Source organism: Xyrauchen texanus, chromosome 6 (assembly GCF_025860055.1).
Source record: "Xyrauchen texanus isolate HMW12.3.18 chromosome 6, RBS_HiC_50CHRs, whole genome shotgun sequence".
NCBI lineage: Eukaryota > Metazoa > Chordata > Actinopteri > Cypriniformes > Catostomidae > Xyrauchen > Xyrauchen texanus.
Genome location: NC_068281.1, coordinates 37,307,769 through 37,326,908, shown reverse-complemented (window position 1 = coordinate 37,326,908; position 19,140 = coordinate 37,307,769). Strand labels below are relative to the sequence as shown.

At 42.1% G+C, this 19,140-nt stretch overlaps 1 protein-coding gene across 2 annotated transcripts; it reads right to left on the bottom strand.

Annotated features, from left to right (window-relative positions):
- Positions 1-1,205: 1,205 nt before the first annotated feature.
- On the bottom strand, positions 1,206-3,629 carry LOC127645378 (regulator of G-protein signaling 21-like). 2 transcript variants are annotated; one of them, XM_052128978.1, is made up of 5 exons: positions 3,512-3,605; positions 3,379-3,417; positions 3,223-3,284; positions 2,552-2,718; positions 1,206-2,446 (listed from the first exon to the last, which is right to left on the bottom strand). In XM_052128978.1, exons 1-5 carry the CDS (start codon positions 3,580-3,582, stop codon positions 2,276-2,278), a joined length of 510 nt encoding a protein of 169 aa, XP_051984938.1. In that variant the 5' UTR covers positions 3,583-3,605; the 3' UTR covers positions 1,206-2,275. The 2 variants fall into 2 exon arrangements, with proteins under 2 accessions (XP_051984938.1, XP_051984937.1); XM_052128977.1 differs by having other exon boundaries at positions 1,210-2,446; positions 3,379-3,420; positions 3,512-3,629.
- Between the last annotated feature and the right edge of the window lie 15,511 nt (positions 3,630-19,140).

The following is a 19,140-nucleotide window of genomic DNA, read 5'->3' as shown; positions in this document are numbered from 1 at the left end:
CTAGACAGATCACTTGGCCTCAACTTCCCTTCTGTCTGTGATGGTGGAAAACTTTGAAAAGACACATTGTTTGTATAAATAGAGAAGTGGTCACAGAAACTCAGGCATCACCATGTGATGCCACCCCAAACTTTCGGTCATGAAACTGAAAGCACGTGGTTAAGGGGATGTCCAAGAGTCCTACAGAGCTTTAGTTGTCTTATATATGTGCATTATATTACAAATGGCATATGGCAAAATAAATGCTTTTAAATTTAAATAAAAGACTGTAAAATGTGCACGTCTGACTTACAAATGAATTTCAATGCATTAGATAACTAAATTTCAAACCAAGTAGCATAAACAACATTAAAATCATGCTTGAAATTTATTTATAACTAACTTAAATTTTCTTAGCAAAAAGAAAGTGCCCAAAAACGTTTTGGTCTTAATCTTGACCAGTAAATGGTCTGCACTTATATAGCGCTTTTTTAACCTTAGCGGTTTTCAAAGCACTTTACCCTGTGACTCATTCACCCATTCACTCACACACCAATGACGGCAGAGCTGCCATGCAAGGTGCTAGCCTGTCATTGGGAGCAACTTGGGGTTCAGTGTCTTCCCCAAGGACACTTCGACATGTGGAGTCTTGTGGGCCTGGAATCGAAATGCCAACCCGCTCTACCACCTGAGGCTCAGCCGCCTCTCTGTAAATTTATGGTTTTATCATTTAAAGCCCTACAAACTTCTTTTTGTGCAATGTTTTGCTTGATAGATTTTCTTTAATATAACTACTACTAGGCTTACTTTTTGGTATCGAATGCAATGCTATTCATACATTTTTAAGCATGGAGTCCAAAGACATTTTGTACAATGTTGTATCAACAATAAAACCGCAAACAACATTTTATTTGCAGTTATGTTTATTAAGTTAAGTGGCTCATGAAAATGGATATTTAAACAACCCAAATGAGCTATACATGAAGCAAAATTATATTAAACAGTTATTTATGTAACCTGTACAGAAATCTGATATATATGGCTATATATGCAAAACACATATAGAAAATATATGTTCACTGATATGTCACATACTTGCACATACACGTACTTGTACACACACACACACACACACACACACACACTACTATATACATACATATATATATATATATATATATATATATATATATATATATATATATTAAACATATTTTCCCAAATGTACATTTGAAAATGTACATTTATGCTTAAATATTAACTATATCAGTGACGTGCACAGACCTTAGCAGGGAGAGGGGCTGAAAGAAATGGAGAGAGTTGGAAGATAATTCGGTTCAGGACTGGAAATAGAAACCGACCTGTGCTGCCCGCTTCAGCCTGTCAGCGGGGGATTGTGCTATAGTACATGCTCTTAAAGGCACCTCCGCTTAAATCTCCCATCAACCAAAAGGGCACCTTTAGATTTGTGAAGGGCACCATTAGATTTGTGAAAGAAAAGGGCAGCCCCCGTTCTGTGCACATCAGTAAACCATATATATGTTCTTATATGGTCATTCATCAGATTTCTGTATGGGAAGATTGACCAGTGTCTTAAGTTTAAAAAATAAGATATAGCATTTCACATTTTCAAGAAATCCATCACATTTGGTGGAATGTGAGGGAATTAGAGGTATATATACAGTGGAGGTATATATTCAGGTTTTTGTTTTCTGGTAACTTATACTGTAAGAATATTAAACTGAGAAATCTTGTTTTGTTGAAGGGAAATTATGTCATTGTAAAGATTTCCAGTCAATTCCCCAATGTGCAAACATATAGTGATATTTACATTTGTTCTAAAAGTCTTGAGATCATTGCTCATCAAAAATTAGTTCAAAATGGCATTAGCATCATTCTTAAAAACATTCATTGAATACATAACATCAAAAGAATAAAATAAATTGTTGAATAAGATCTCCAGGGTATACCTATACAAAGGTGTCAGATGATTCAGTGCTCCTGTGGTGAGCTGTTCAGAAAGCTCATTTGTCTTTGTGTATTCCACAGCCACACTGAACAAGAGAGCACTGCAGTACATCAAAAATATAGACAATAGCTCATACAAGCTTTTATGTAGATAAACAACGTTCTACGTAATCCTTTTCAGAGTCCAGTCCCAAATGTCCAAATATCCAGGCCTGCATCTGCAATCCTCGGCCAGCTCTTCTATTGCACGGACAGTCCCACAGAAGTGTGCAAAGTCTTACAGTCACCTAGTTTGGTTGTTGTAAATGTTGTGTCTCAGACCTTGATCCTATCTGACAGATTCTAGAAGGGATTTGTAGATGTCTGAGCGAAGAAACCTGGGATATGAATCCTTCTCCATAAGTCCAAAGACAATCTCCTGCGCTTCATCGAAACACACTTTAGTGGGAGCTTGAACATTCTGTTTGATGAGCTCTCTCGTTCTGTGGTCGATGTTTATCTGAGGAGAGATTGACCAATTGGAATATGTTGATTTTGATCCCTCTAGCACTCATTAAAACATGCAGAGATCTTATGTAGAGATCACAGGTCATACTGTGCTTACCTCTTTGGGAGCTTCTGCCTTGACGTAATGCTCAAATATCTTCTTGGCCCTTGAGGTCAGCCTGGAAGCACTCCTGATTTTTTTGAAGTCTTCACAAACCCGCCAAAATTCAATGTTCTCATCGCTGAATTCGGACTTGAGGAAGGAGTGGAAACTTGCCATGCCATCTAAGAGCAACAAATAGTGATAAGGAAAAGGGTTGCTTTTTTATATGTTTGCATTCCTTCAACCTGAACAGCCTCTGTTATCATATAGAAACCGAAGCAGCTTTTCTCTATATTTTTGTCTTGATTTGCATTTTATTGATCATATTTGCATACGTGCACTAACGGTTAAGGTCAGTTCGTTGATCCTGCTATCTAGTAAACAATGTAGATTTTTGTTAGTTTATTTTATGCCCTGCCCTAGTTGATAGCAATGAAACTCACAATGAACAACAGTGATAACCAGCAAACGTTTTAATTGGCCACAGGTCCACAGCATGGGGCACTGGTTAGCTAAACCATCAAGACTAGTTAAGGTTTGCTGGTTAACAGCTATGCTTGTAGACCAGCTATACTAATGCTAAAGTGTATTTTTGAATATGAAATTCATACATAAGCTATGAGCATTATGTTGAGTGTATTAGATGCAATATATAAGAATATATACTGTATGCATATGCCACTCACATTTTGATTTCAGAAGGTTTTCCAATGATTGGGACCATAGCAGGGTTTCAGTAGGGTTCAATCTGTTTTGAAAAAAGTTTAAGTGTAATATAATTATATTTCTTATATTATGATAATTATACCACAAGAAAACAAAGAAAAGTAAATTAAGCTTACCTTTCTGCCAATGGGAAACGGAACAGCCACCTGTCTAGTCTCCTGAGGCAAATGTTTTTCAAATGAATAAGACAAATACTTTCAAAAATACATAGAAAGTAACTAAAAAGGCACCATAAAAAACAGCACTTACCTGGGGTTTACAGATTGATCCTTATTGTTCATTTTGTGCATGTCTGTTGAAAGTGACAGTATGGTTGGCATATTTACTTTGACTTTTCTGGCGATGATATGTGTTGGTGAGTTTCGGTTATTTCAGTTAATAAGAGCGGACGTCCTCACAATCCTATTTATGCAGTCTTGTTTTAGCGTCATCACCTAACCACAAAGAAAGAGGAAGTTTATGGGGTGACGCTAACTAGCTAAGACAAGCACAATGATGTTACTCTGTTTCTATCTATGAATATGAAACCAGCTACACAGTGTCTGTGTCGATGCAGAGATGCAAATCAGACAGGAAATTTCACGGACAGATAAGCAAATGCTGACTTTTACATCAGATCTTTTTAAATAAAAGCTTTGTCTGTGTTTGTTGGCTTGGCAAACACAAAAAGCTTTCTTTGATATGTGGATTTTTTTATGCTATTTGTATGTTCCATTATAAATATTCTACCACGTGTAGTACTTTAGGAAATCAGGTCATCTTACTGCATTTTTTCCTTTTTGAACAGCCATACTTATAACACAGCCAACCAGGTTCAACATGGTTTCCATCTTTAAAGCCTTTTGTAATATCTCTTTTATTGACATCAGCTATTAGTGAAAGGTACCCTACTGTACTGTCAAAAAGACCCTAAAAACCCTTAAAAACCGAAACCTACGCATTACCCTATTATGTGCCTTTCAAGTGGAGTCGGAAATATAGTAATTACAAGATCCAAGTACATTAATGACTAAGTTAAGTCTTTACAAATGAAAAATTCTTGATGATACTCGAGTTGCCAAGTTGAAAGTGACATGAAATCAATGAAACCAATGATTTTGCAAACTTATTTCAACTTTTGTACTTATTTAAATTATATTTATTTGTTACATATTTACTTTTGTTTATTCACTGGTACAACAGAAAAAGAGCTTTTGCCGCCATTCATTGTTTGTCATAAATGTCTTTAAGTTTGATGATTTGAACTGCTAGCAGTGCCAAAAGAAACAAACTGCAACAGATTACTGATAGAAATTAATTTACAAATAAACCCCCCTGAAAGGCATTTAAATGTTTGCACACTGGTTACAATTAATGTAGGTGCCTGACCTAGACCAGAGCATATTTCTGAAAGTTTAGTACAAATTCCTGCATAACAGGAATGGTCTTGTTAATCCTTGGAGTTGTAGGGAGATTTGCTTGTGGTTCATAAGAAATGTTATTTTGCGGAGAGCCTATATCTTCCTGCAAGTAAAAATGGTCTACAAAGGCCTAGGGAAGTTTGCTAATGATAAGAAAAGTACTGTCTACTGAGGCATGTCACCATAACACAACAGAAAACCCCATTGAAGTCAATAGTATCACATCTCTTTTTGATGTTCCCTGAGAACTTGTTCAAATCTATACTATTTAGAGCCAGGTCCCGTCCTACTGTTGATGTTTTCAAGTAGAAAAAACAAGGTAATATGAGATGTCATGAAACCCAGGTGCACTGCTTGTTCATGTTCATATTCGAATATATCTTAATCAAAGCTTATTTATTTATCGTATCCCAGCTTTATAAGCAGAGTCAACTGTAAATCAACCATTTGTAGGTTGATTTCTCTTAAAGGAATAGTTCACCCAAAAATGATGGGTTGTTTTTTTACTATAAATGCACTTTGACCAGCCCTCCTGTGCAAGTTTACAAGAGGTCTTCTTCTTTTGTTCTTTGGAGAATCACATTCTTTGTCCATGTCGCCACCTACTGGGTTGTTGTGCAAATATGATTTATATATTCTTTTCCTTCCCATTTTCCCTATGTTTTTTTCCCTTTCTCCTCACTGCCCATAGGTGGCGACATGCACGAAGAATGCGAACCGACAAAAACAGAAGAAGAAATCAATCCTCTCGTGAACATGCATAGGAGAGCTGTCTGAAATTGGAGATTTATAGTAAAAATTACTGAAATATTTAACTCTTTCTCACCCACACCTATCATATCGCTTCTGAAGATATGGATTATACCACTGGAGTCATATGGATTACTTTTATGCTGCCCTTATATGCTTTTTGGAGCTTCAAAGTTCTGGTTACCATTCACTTGCATTGATTGGACCAACAGAGTTGAAATATTCTTTTTGTGTTTGTGTTCAGCAAAAGAAAGTCATACACATCTGGGATGGCATGAGGGGTGATATACTGTATGTGCATGAGCGAATTACTATGAATGCAAAAATGCAAGTAGTATTTAGTAGACGCAGTAACCCATTTTTTCTTGGACATCATTTTGTGAACAGGGGCATTGACATGCTGGTAAGGATAAGGGCTCTCCCCAAACTGTTGCCACAATGTTGGAAGCCCACAATGCCATAGAATGCAACTGTATGGAGTATTATGATTTGTCTTCAATGGAAATATTTGAGAAACAAACCCATTAATTGTGGTGTAAAATGTGGTGTCCACATACCTTTTTCCATATAGAGTTCCGTAGATTTCCATTGCACAAACGATACAGGTCAAGTTATAAAGTGATGGATGCAAGGAATTGTACTATATACATCTACATACTTTACATACTACATACATACTACAAACTGTAGTACGTACTGTACATTGAACTGGTGTCATTGAACAATGACATTTGCATGGTTTGACCTGGCTGTGTCACATGAAAATTGATATTCATCTTGAGCATCACTTTCACTATTTAAAAGAACAAGAATTTTAGATATCAGATGTCCTTTACATCAGATAAAGTAAGATAAATGTAATGCTTCACACCTGGGTTATTTACCATTATATATGTGCTGTGAAAGTGCAGACCAAGATTTACTTGTAAACCATGTCTGCATATTACACTAAGCATCATACATAATCATCATTGTCTGGGAAATTTTTTAAAATGTTATTCATCTCGGCTGTAGTCGTTACATGTCACAGTTGACATCCTAATGTTTGCACAGTCATTTCCTCTCATGTAAAAGTACACACTCAAGAATGAGAGGTGAGAAATGAATGAGTAAAAGTGAGAGTTTGAAACGGGAAACTGCAAACCATTATTTTATATCATATAAAACAGATGTTGCACAGAGTTGGACAGATTTTGATGCACATTTCCTATGAACAGGGTTGGGAGGTTTACTTTTAAAATGTACTCCACTACAGATTACAGAATACATGCTGTAAAATGTAATTTGTAACATATTCTGTTATATTACTCAAGGTCAGTAACATATTTTAAATACTTTGGATTACTTCAGCACTGGTAGATTTTTTCACCCGTTTGACTATATATACAGTAAAACAAAATACACATGTTAAAAATAAATTTTCTAAAATGCCTAAATATCTTCTGCAGTGTTGTTTCTAAAACAAGATAAATGAAACTGATCATGTTTTAAGGATTTTTAGATATTTTTACAGGAAAACAATACAAAAAGTATTATCGAGAACATGATTTTTGCCCCAATATCAAAAGTCTTACTAGAAAAAAGAAATAATGATCCAACGTGAATTTTTTTTTATAAAAAAATATGATTATGCCTGGTAACATGTGCATGTAAAATGGCTAGAAATAGCGTTTAAGCTTAGCGTGCTGTGTGCATAATAATTATAAAATAATTAGCAAAATGCTTTTTAAAAAAGGATGGACATCCTAGAGCTATATGTTGCCACACAATCATGTGTGTACAGGGAACACATGAGTTGGATGAGAACACAGCCCTGCGGGGCTCCAGTGTTGATGGTCAGTGATGAGATGTTGCTGCCCATTCTATCCACCTGGCATCTGCTTGACAAGAGGTCCAGGATCCAGCTGTACAGCGAGCTGTTTAAGCTCAGAACCTGGAGTTTCTCATCAAGCTTGGAGGGCACTATGGTGTTGAATGCTGAGCTGTAGTCTACAAACAGCATTCTCACATATGTGTTAAATTTTTCCAGGTGGGAAAGAGCAGTGTGTAGTGTAGATGCAATGGCATAATCAGTGGAACGGTTGTTGCGGTAAGCACACTGCTACCTCACTGGACCCACACTGCAGTGGGTCCAGTGAGGTAGGCAGCACAGAGCAGATGTGATCACAGATTAGCCTCTCAAAGCATTTGCTGATGATGGGGGTCAGAGCAACAGGACACCAGTCATTTAAGCAAGTGATTTCAGATTGCTTTGGCACAGGCACAAAGGTGGATGTTTTAAAGCATGTGGGGACCAGACAAGAAAATATCTGTAAAAACACCAGCCAGTTGGTTTACGCATGCTCTGATGACGTGGCCCAGAATGCCGTCTGGACCCATGGCTTTATGGCTTTTCAGATATTCACCCGTCAGAAGGATCAGGTTACATTCGCTACAGTCTTGTAGCATAGAATCTGATTGGTCCGACCAGCACTGGATTGTTCTGAGGGCGGGTGCTTCCTGTTTCAGTTTCTGCCTGTAAGCGGGCAGAAGCAGAACGGAAGAGTGGTCTGATTTGCCAAATGTTGGGCAGGGGAGGGATTTGTAGCCATCCCAGAAAGGAGAGTAGCTAAGGTCCAAAACCCAGTCCCCTCGTGTGTTGAAGCTACCAGTTGGTAGTATTTCGGTGCTGTTGACTTGAGGTTGGCTTTGTTAAAATCCCCAGTCACAGAATGGTCGACACAGAAGCATGAGAAATCGCAGATCAGGAGAGCAGAATGACTTGATAGAATGTACGTTCTTATCACACCAGGATTTGTTGATAATGAAACATACACCACCCCCTCTGCTTTTACCTGAGAGGTCTTTTGCTCTGTCCGCACGGTGTACGGAGAACCCCACGAGTTCGATATTTGAGTCTGGAATCTCCACAGACTGTAAGGCATATAATGTAGCAATCCCTCATCTCTCTTTGGAAATAGATCTGCACTCTCCAAGACAAAAAACACAAGAATTATAGACAAAACAAACAAAAAACTGCAATATTGGGTCGGAGCTCGCAATGCAGCAGCCATACTCGGTTTCATCTTGAACTTCAGAAGAGCGAATGCGATTTTGATCCGCCCTCTCGTCTATCCGCCTGCATGCTGTAAACATTAACATACATTCTGTTCTGTTCATACGGAACATTGGCAAAGGAGGAAGCATGTCAAATTTATGTGATAAAAACTGACCGTATTTACAGAGTGGACTGTCTAGGGCAGAAGTACACATGTGGAATCGGCCTCATGCTGCACGCTGGTTATCTCTCCATTTAAGAAATAAGACTTTTAAAACATGTAGTAACCATGAGCATCAGAAATTAAACCATTATCCTGCTAAAGGTTTGTAGCCTATGCAATTATGTTCAATTATTTAAATGATTCATAATTTTTCTTTTGTCTATTAATGTTTGTTAACTCTCTGTTTGATTAAATGAATAAAATGTAGGAACAAACACTTGAGTATTCATTACACCAATATTGGACAATTCATTATCCAATATTGGTGTACTGATATGGATTTTTTTCCATTGTTAATTATTACATTATTACATTTGGTCCCCATCAATCCTGAATATGTGGTTACATCCTTGACTATGACACTGTAGCCTTCATTTAGTGACCTGTTACATTCATAAATTATTTCCCACAAAGAACCCATGCATGTTTATCTGAAGGCACATTTCATGATCTTGTTCACAATTAAAACATAATCATTCAAATTTTAAACACATGTTATAGTTTTGATTAGTAATTAATTAGTAGTTATTTTAAATCAGCCATAGTTGTTAATAGTTCTCAATGAGGCAGATCAAATTCAGTAATTATTGATTACCTAACAGTGAACTACCTCAGTTATCAGTTCGCTTTTACTTACTGATTGGCTAATCATGTTTCCATATTAATAGTAGTAACTAAAGTGTTAATGTAGTACTACTCATTTGTCCTGCATTAATTCCTGCATAATTACCTATTAATGACAGACCATTATTATAAAGTGTTACCAAAAATAAAGCGATAATATGGTAGCTGCATTTATAAACATTTATAAAACCATCATTCACTATTTTGAGTCCCTGCTCAACTGGGATTTTCTTTGTGGAGTTTGCATGTTCTCCCTGTGTTCGTGTGGGTTCCTCCGGGTGCTCCGGTTTCCCACACAGTCCCCAAGACATGCAGGTTAAGTTAATTGGAGACCCTAATTTGCCCATTGATGTAAATGAGAGTGTGAATGTATATGTCAATGTGTGTTGCCCTGTGATGGACTGGCCACCAGTCCAGGGTGTTTCCCTACCTTCGGTTTGAGACAGCTGGTATAGTCAAGACATTTTTATTTTTATAGCGCCTTACACAACACACATTGTTTTAAAGCAGCTTTACAGAAGATCAGACATTAACAGAAGATAAAACTGTAATGTCTATAATGTCTTAGAGTCATCATTGTGTAGTTTGATAAAATACGATTGTGAATTGTGTTTAAAAATAAGTAATTAAATAATAATTTTATTTATAATTCCAGTGAGCAAGCCGAAGGTGACTGCGGCAAGGAACACAAAACTCCATAAGATGTTGGTTAATGGAGAAAAATAACCTTGGGAGAAACTAGACTCACTGTGGGGGCCAGTTCCCCTCTGACTAAACATTACTATAATGCTAATATTACTTATGTATAGTGCAAGTCATGGTTTGAAATTAAGTAAGTGTTAAAGGTCAGTGTTTAAAAAAGATTGTTTTATGATCTGTAAGATTAATGACTAATGTCTTTGAAGTCCATCCTGGATTAACTGCAGAAGTTCACATAGATGCAATGGTCCTTGTTATCTGGCTGATGAAGGGTTTTGTTAATTAATTGATAGTCGATGTATTCCATTTCAAGAGTGTCCATCATTATACCGAGGTGATGCAGGCAGAGATCAGTGAGATGCATCGCAGTTCAGGAGTCCAACATGACGCAGGAACGGAGCAGGATCCAGCCGGTTCTGGTGACCTCAGGATAGGAGTCCCGAGGTTGCGACAGGGAAACAAATAAAATAATATTAGCATAGATGCCATTTAATTTATTGCAGAGTTATAGATCATGATCACTATAATAGGAGAGGCTCCAGCACTACCCGTGCCCCTACAAAGGACAAGTGGCTACAGAAGATGTATGGCTGGATGGATCATGCACTATTGCTCTCATCCACCATGTTGAATATTTAAATTGTTCTTCCAACTCGGAAACTCAGTTATCAAAATTATCTTTGAGTGTCTCAGTCATAATGACAATTTAAGGGAACATTCAAGGGCTACTTCAGAGAAGAAAAATCATATTTACGTTAGTTCCGATAGCACGTAAAGGCAGCATTACACTGTTGCAACCGCAATGCGCTAAAAACACTAAAAACACTCAGAACACCTTGGAATCAGAATCAGAAAATCCTCCACGTGCAACAATGACAGATTTACAGATCCTTGGCATTCAAGCTGTCAGTTTGTCCAGATACTCAGGTGACATTTCACCCCACACTTCCTGTAGCACTTGCCATAGAAGTGACTGTCTTGTCGGGCACTTCTCACACACCTTACAGTCTAGCTGACCCCACAAAAGCTCAATGGGGTTAAGATCCATAACACTGTTTTCCAATTATCTGTTGTCCAATGTCTGTGTTTCTTTTTCCAATTTAATATTTTATTTTTGTTTTTCTGTTTCAGAAGTGGCTTTTTCTTTTGTCGATAGGAGGGGGGTTGATGGTGTTAAAAGCCAAAATGAAGTCAACAAATAGTATACTTGCATAAGTCTGTGGTCTGTCTAGATGTTGAAGTATGTAATGCAGTCCCATATTGACTGCATCATCCACAGACATGTTTGCACAATAGGGAAACTGCAGGGAATCCAGATTCAGTTTCAGTGATGTTCCTCAGATGGGACAACCACCAGTCTCTCAAATGACTTCATGACCAGAGACGTCACAGCAACGGGTATGTAGTCATTAAGTCCTTTGATCTTGGGTTTCTTTTGGATGGGGATGATTGTGGAGCATTTGAAGCAGCAGGGAACTTCACACTGCTCCAATGATCTGTTGAAGATCTGTGTGAAGATGGATGCTAGCTGGTCAGCACAGGATTTTAGACAAGTGTGCGAAACAGATCTTAATTGTAGGAGAGGTGAGGAGAGGGGTTGCAAGATGTGTAAATATTTGTGTGCTGTGAAGGTCAGAGCGGGTGTGGGGTGTGACTGGGCTTTTCAAATCTACAGTAAAACACATTTAGGTCATCAGCCAATTGTTGATTCCCTACAGTGTTGGGGGATGGTGTCTTGTATTTGGGAAAGTCTTTCAGGCCTCTCCACATTGATGCAGGTTTATTAGCTAAAAACTGTTTTTTCAGCTATTCAGAATAGCTTTTTTTTAGCCTCTCTGATCTCTGCCAGTCTGTTTTTGGCCTGATTATACAAGATTTTTTCCCCACTTCTGTAAGCATCCTCTGACCAGACAAACTGATTGAGTTTTGCTGTAAACCTCAGGCAGCATAGCTTAGTAACTGCATACAGCAACAGTAATGCCTGGCATGGGCGAGCGAGTCTTGCATGGGCATAAAGTTTGAAAATCTAGTTTTACCTGTTATGACAAGAAGAAAATGCTACCATGAATATTGCATTCTAGCTAAGATGATTTTAAGACACTCCAAGTAGCATATGACATCATGACTTTTGAAACATTGTGGTTTTATGTTAATGAAGCTAATGTTTCCTCTTTGGATAAAAATGTGCACTGAAAAAACTAAAAAACTATAAGAGAAGAAGAGTAAGTTGCTGAGGCAATAGGGTATATACAACAACACAAAAAGCAAATGGACACAACACATCCTGTTATAGTGTCCAGATACATTTTACTTAAGTATGAGTATGGATACTCTTCCAAAAATTGTACCCAATTAACAGAAAGGCAGGTATAGTAGTTTCAAAATGTTTTGGTTGGCTTCCGCCCAACACTCAAATTTGAGTGACAGAGTTGTTATTGAAAAAACTGAGAATTGTAAACATGTGACTGTTAGTGTATGTTCTCTCCTAAGGTTATTGTTGGTTTCATATGTGTCAGTTCTGTAGTTTCTAGGTGTACTGATGTCCAAAACAACCATGTATTTTGCCTGCCAATACCTTTATTTTGTAACCTATGCAAATGTAGCAAAATTCATGCTATTTGTATGTATGTGGGAACACGTTTTCTCACATAATGCATTTGGATTTTTATATAGGGAAGTTTTATTACTACATATATCCAGCTTTTGTATAAATTCTGAGATGAATGTCACAAGATGACAAGAACACATCTACATTTAAATGCAAAAGATAATAAATATGAGAGGAAAAGGCACGTCTGTAGATCTATCAACCAGAATGGCATTTTAGGAGGCCAGTTAAACAGTCAAGAATGCCTTCAAGGTTTAAATGTGAAGTGTATTATTTTGTCAGGGTTAAAATACTTTCTCTTATACCAACTTAATATTCAGAGACAGTTCTAAGTTATACATTGGAAGGCTGATTTCCATAAAAGGTGTAAACACTGTGGCTGTTACGTTCCTGTTCGTCTGCCCTGTGTTCTCTGTCACACTATCACGTTTATGTCACGTTTCCTTGTCTGTTCCGTGTTTTCCGTTTCACCCGTCACCATTCACGCTCCATGTCGTGTTTTCCTTGTTGTTCGCCCCGCGTTTCACTGTCTTTGTCCAAACTACATTTCCCACAATTCCCGGCCTCCGTCACTGCCTACACTCATCAGTGTTTTCACCTGTGTCTTGTTCAGTCTCCACTTTGTCTGTGTATTTAAACCCCAGTTCTTTGTTCAGTCCCTGTCGATCGTTGTTTGTATGTTTATGACGTTTCATGTCGGTGCCTGTTTCTAAACGTGTTATTCGTGTTCCCTCGTGGTTACCCTGTTCCCTGTCAGTACCGTCCGAGGTTACACTGCTGTTCGCTGATGTTCATTTCTTTAATGTTGTCAGCCTGGTCCGTGTTCCCTACCCGAGTTCTTAGTTATGTTTGAGTTTTGTTTCATCGTGTTTAATCTGTTTCGTGCTGTTTAGTTTCCCGTTTTCCCATCGTGGATTTTCCTTTGTGTTTACCTTTTGTTTCTTCTGTGTCAACCTTAATAAAACCGCATTTGGATCCGCACCTCTCGTCTGTCTTGTCCTGTTTCCACACCAGTTATAACAGAACGATCGACCCAAGAATGGATCCAGCGGTCCAACAGGCCAACTATCGGCTGCTTTGTCTAAAGCAAGGGGACCGACCGGCGTTGAACCACATAGGCGACTTCCTCAAGCTGGCTAGCGTCTCCGACTTCCCGGACTCTGCCCTGGTGGTCTACTTCAGGGGCAACCTGAACACCTCGTTGAGGGAGCGGTTGCCACCGACTACGCACGAGTGGACTCTTTGCAGCTTCGTGGAGATGACTTTGCGGGTCTGCGGCTCGCCGTTAACTGTGGGCGTTGCTGAGAAGGACTCTACCTTGCCATCCACAAAGGAGTCCCTTCGACCACCTCCGGCGGCCCCAGTAACACCAGCCCCACCTGTCTGCGAACCGACCGTCACGCCAGTCACCTACCGCGAGCCAGCGCGGCCCACTTCATCAGCCCGGAGGAGGGAGAGAAGACGGGCTTCCGCCTCCCGGCCCGCGCCAGCCCCGGTCTGCGAGCCAGAGCCCACACATGTCACGGTGAGCGAGCTAAAGCCCACGCATGTCACTGTGAGCGAGCCTGAGTCCTCGTCAGCCACGGTGAGCGAGCCAGAGCCCACGCATGTCACGGTGAGCGAGCCAGAGCCCACGCATGTCACGGTGAGCGAGCCAGAGCCCACGCATGTCACGGTGAGCGAGCCAGAGCCCACGCATGTCACGGTGAGCGAGCCAAAGCCCACGCATGTCACTGTGAGCGAGCCTGAGTCCTCGTCAGCCACGGTGAGCGAGCCAGAGCCCATGCATGTCACGGTGAGCGAGCCAGAGCCCACGCATGTCACGGTGAGCGAGCCAGAGCCCACGCATGTCACGGTGAGCGAGCCAGAGCCCACGCATGTCACGGTGAGCGAGCCAGAGCCCACGCATGTCACGGTGAGCGAGCCTGAGTCCTCGTCAGCCACGGTGAGCGAGCTAGAGCCCACGCATGTCACTGTGAGCGAGCCTGAGTCCTCGGCCGTCCCCGAGCCAGCGCCAGTAGCCTCAGACGTCAGTGAGCCAGAGCCGATAGCCTCAAACGTCAATGTGCCAGTGCCTGTAGCCTCAGACGTCAGTGAGCCAGAGCCGTTAGCCTCAAACGTCAATGAGCCAGCGCCTGTAGCCTCAGACGTCCCTGAGCCAGCGCCTGTAGCCTCGACCGTCCCTGAGCCAGCGCCTGTAGCCTCGACCGTCCCTGAGCCAGCGCCAGTAGCCTCGACCGTCCCTGAGCCAGCGCCAGTAGCCTCGACCGTCCCTGAGCCAGCGCCAGTAGCCTCGACCGTCCCTGAGCCAGCGCCAGTAGCCACGACCGTCCAAGAGCCAGCGCCTCCCAAGTCTCTCGTCTACTAGGGCTCCTCCTCCCGAGCTTTCCAGAGCTCCGCCTTCCGAGTTTCCCGAGCTTTACAGAGCTCCGCCTTCCAAGTTTCCCGAGCTTTCCAGAGCTCCGCCTTCTGATTTTCCCGAGCTTTCTAGAGCTCCGCCTTCCGAGCATCCCAGAGCTCCGCCTTCCAAGCATCCTGAGCTTTCCAGAGCTCCGCCCTCCGAGCCTTCCAGGGCTCCGCCTCTCAAGCCTCTCGAGCCTTCCAGGGCTCCGCCTCTCAAGACTCTCGAGCCTTCCAGGGCTCCGCCTCTCAAGCCTCCCGAGCCTTCCAGGGCTCCGCCTCTCAAGCCACTCGAGCCTGCCAGGGCTCCGCCTCGAGACTTTCAGGGCTCCTCCTCCCGAGCCTTCCAGGGCTCCGCCTCTCAAGTCTCTCGAGCCTGCCAGGACTCCGCCCCTCAAGCCTTCCAGGGCTCCGCCCCTTGAGCCTCCTACGGCTCCGCCTCCTAGGCCTTCCTCGGCTCCACCTCCAGAGTCTTCCAGGCCTCCGCCTCTAAAGCCTCCTACGGCGCCATCTTCCTCGGCTCCACCTCCTGAGCCTCCCTCGGCTCCGCCTCCAGAGCCTTCTAGGGCCCCGCCTCTGAAACCTCCTACGGCGCCACCTCCCTCGGCTCCGCCTCCAGAGCTTCTTAAGCCTCCTACGGCTCTGCCTCCCGAGCCTCCTACGGCTCTGCCCCCACAGACTCCAGAGCCTTCCAGGTCTCCACTCCTAAAGCCTCCTACGGCGCCGCCTACCTCGGCTCTGCCTCCTGAGCCTCCTTCAGCTCCGCCTCCTGAGGCCCCAGAGCCTCCCTCAGCTCCGCCTCCTGAGCCTCCCTCAGCTTCGTCTCCAGAGCCCCTTGCAGCTCCGCCCCCAGGATTTCCTGCGGCCTTGCCTACGCCTCCTTCGGCGCCACCACCCAAGTCTTCGACTGCTCCGTCTCAGAAGTCCTCCTTGGTTCCGCCAGCTCCCCTAGTGGCCACTCTTCCCCCCAGGCCCCTTGAACCAGTCCTAGCCCTATGGCCACCTCCTAGGTCACCTAAGCCTGTCCCTGTCCTGGAGCCACACCCCAGGTCCCCTGAACTGGCCCCTGTTCTGCGGCAATCTCCCAGACCTCCTAGACCAGTCCCTGTCCTGAGGCCGCCTCCCAGGCCCTCTGGACCTGCCCCCATCCGATGGCCACCTCCCAGGCCCCCTAGACCTGTCCCTGTCTTGTGGCCACGTCCCAGGCCCCCTAGACCTGTCCCTGTCTTGTGGCCACCTCCCAGGCCCCCTAGACCTGTCCCTGTCTTGTGGCCACCTCCCAGGCCTCCTCGAACTGTCCCTGTCCTGTGGCCACCTCCCGGGTCCCCTGAACCGGCCCTTGCCTTATGGCCAGCCCCCGGGCCATCTGAACCTGTCCCCTGATCTTTTGTTTTTGTTCTTCTGTGTGGGTTTTGCTTTAGGACCGTCTGGAATCTGGTCCTTTTAGGGGGGGTTCTGTTACGTTCCTGTTCGTCTGCCCTGTGTTCTCTGTCACACTATCACGTTTATGTCACGTTTCCTTGTCTGTTCCGTGTTTTTCGTTTCACCCGTCACCATTCACGCTCCATGTCGTGACGCTCCATGTCGTGTTTTCCTTGGTGTTCGCCCCGCATTTCACTGTCTTTGTCCAAACTACATTTCCCACAATTCCCGGCCTCCGTCACTGCCTACACTCATCAGTGTTTTCACCTGTGTCTTGTTCAGTCTCCACTTTGTCTGTGTATTTAAACCCCAGTTCTTTGTTCAGTCCCTGTCGATCGTTGTTTGTATGTTTATGACGTTTCATGTCGGTGCCTGTTTCTACTCGTGTTATTCGTGTTCCCTCGTGGTTACCCTGTTCCCTGTCGGTACCGTCCGAGGTTACCCTGCTGTTCGCGGATGTTCATTTCTTTAATGTTGTCAGCCTGGTCCGTGTTCCCTACCCGAGTTCTTAGTTATGTTTGAGTTTTGTTTCATCGTGTTTAATCTGTTTCGTGCTGTTTAGTTTCCCGTTTTCCCATCGTGGATTTTCCTTTGTGTTTACCTTTTGTTTCTTCTGTGTCAACCTTAATAAAACCGCATTTGGATCCGCACCTCTCGTCTGTCTTGTCCTGTTTCCACACCAGTTATAACAGAGGCTCTGTGGTGCTTGCAAAATATTGTAATGCTTGTTTTAAAGCCATGTAGCTATTAGTTACACTTTAGACACAGCAACCAGTTGTGTAGGTTTGGGTCAGGACTTGGCTATCTGATGTTCTGACCTTTGGCAATGGGAAAGACCTAATCTTACAGTGAACTCGGTAACAGCAGGTTGAAAGTCCTTCTGCTGAAGTTAGTCTTAGGTTACAGAAATCCTTGCCACTGCCCCCTGTGGCCGAAGCTGTTAGTGCTTTTGAATGCCAGGGCATGTTTGAGCTACAGTTTCTGGGTGAAATGTTCACAGATGGGCGCCAAAAAAATAGTGAGTGTTGCATCGTCCGACCGGGGGTTGGGGGGGTCAGTGAGTTGGGGGCACATGGGGGGCCTGGCTTCTGTCTCTAGAACTGCCATTGGGGATGGCATGAGGGTGAGTAGATGACTGATGAGTAAGTAAACTAACCCTTTAAAGTTTATGTTCCAAACTTGCAATCCCACATTTCGGCCATCACTTTTCACTTAATTTCCAGACCTAGCCCCTGATAACTTTATCTTTCACTATCAGCATTTATGAATCAGAGTCAGAGTGCCCAACATGCTTGAATACAGTTCTTTTTTATTTAGATAGAGCATATCAGGCAATTATCATGTTAGGTTCACTAAACAAAATCAAACCCATGATATGGCTTGACGAGCCTATGTTTGATGTATTAATCCCTTTTGTAAGAAACAGTGGGAAAAATGGGAGTCAGTGCATTTTGTTGGACAAACATTTTTACATGTCACTGAGATTAACCATTTTGGTTCATTTTCCCAGAGGAGAAAGACTTTTAAAAGCACATATCTGCTAAAACGTAAAGGAGAATAATAGCATGGCATCAAAGCCAAGAGACCTGGACTAAAACTGCAAAACATTTTATTTCATGTGGTCTTTATATACAATTTTCTGCTTGGTCTGTACTCAATATGCTAATTCACAGAGGAACTACTTATTTCTAGGGTGTACCTGCATCAAGATCAAGGCACATGTTTGCGTACAGTCACCGGATCTGCACCCTCCTACCTCCAATCACTTCTGCAAATCTACGTTCCCTCCACAAATTCTCAATCAGTGAGTAAGTAGTCTCAGACAGCACACCCACGGACCACCCACAGTCTGTGCAATAACCATCTGATGCATATTGCACACAAAACTGGAAAATGCTTTCACAATTCAAGCCTGCTCTAGTCTGATTGGAAGACTGTATGTAAAAGCACACTGGACTTTTCTTTATCAGTCTACCTGAAGTCATGTTGACAAGGTTCAGGGTTGACACTACAGCCGCTTTTGAGGATGAAACAATCTCTGGATTTGCCAAAGTTTGCCTTGTTAGTGACATCAAATGTTTTAAAGACATTCAAAATTCAGAGGCATGTAGTAGGCATGGGAGAGAATAACGGCAAATTCTGCCAATTTCTTCTAAGTTATTTCTGTAAAATAGTGTATAATTTATTTAGGTTTTCTGTGTTCCCAATTTTTAGAGAGGTATTTTAGGTTCCTAAAACACCTCTCTATCCTCTTCTGCTGCTATGAATAAATGTAACCATAAGGTGGGTACTCTAAAGCATATGTGGTACTTAAATTTATTGCCATTTTACTTTTATTTTATTCTATTTGTTTTTTTTTTTACTTTTTTCTTTAAGCCATGTTCCTTAATTTTCTTTTTTTTATTTACATTATTTATTTAATATTTTCTCTGCTTTTAGAACTATTAAGCCACTTTATACACTTTGGCAATATTATTTTTGTACATGTTAATAATTGTGCCAGTTAAAGGAACAGTTGAACAGTTGTGCCAGTTAAAGGAACCCAAAAATGAAAATTCTCTCATCATTTACTCACCCTCACGCCATCCCAGATGTGTATAACTTTCTTTTTCTGCAGAACACAAATGTAGAGTTTTAGAAGAATATTTCAGCTCTGTAGGTCAATACAATTCAAGAGAATGGTGACCAAAACATTAAAGCTCCAAAAAGCACATA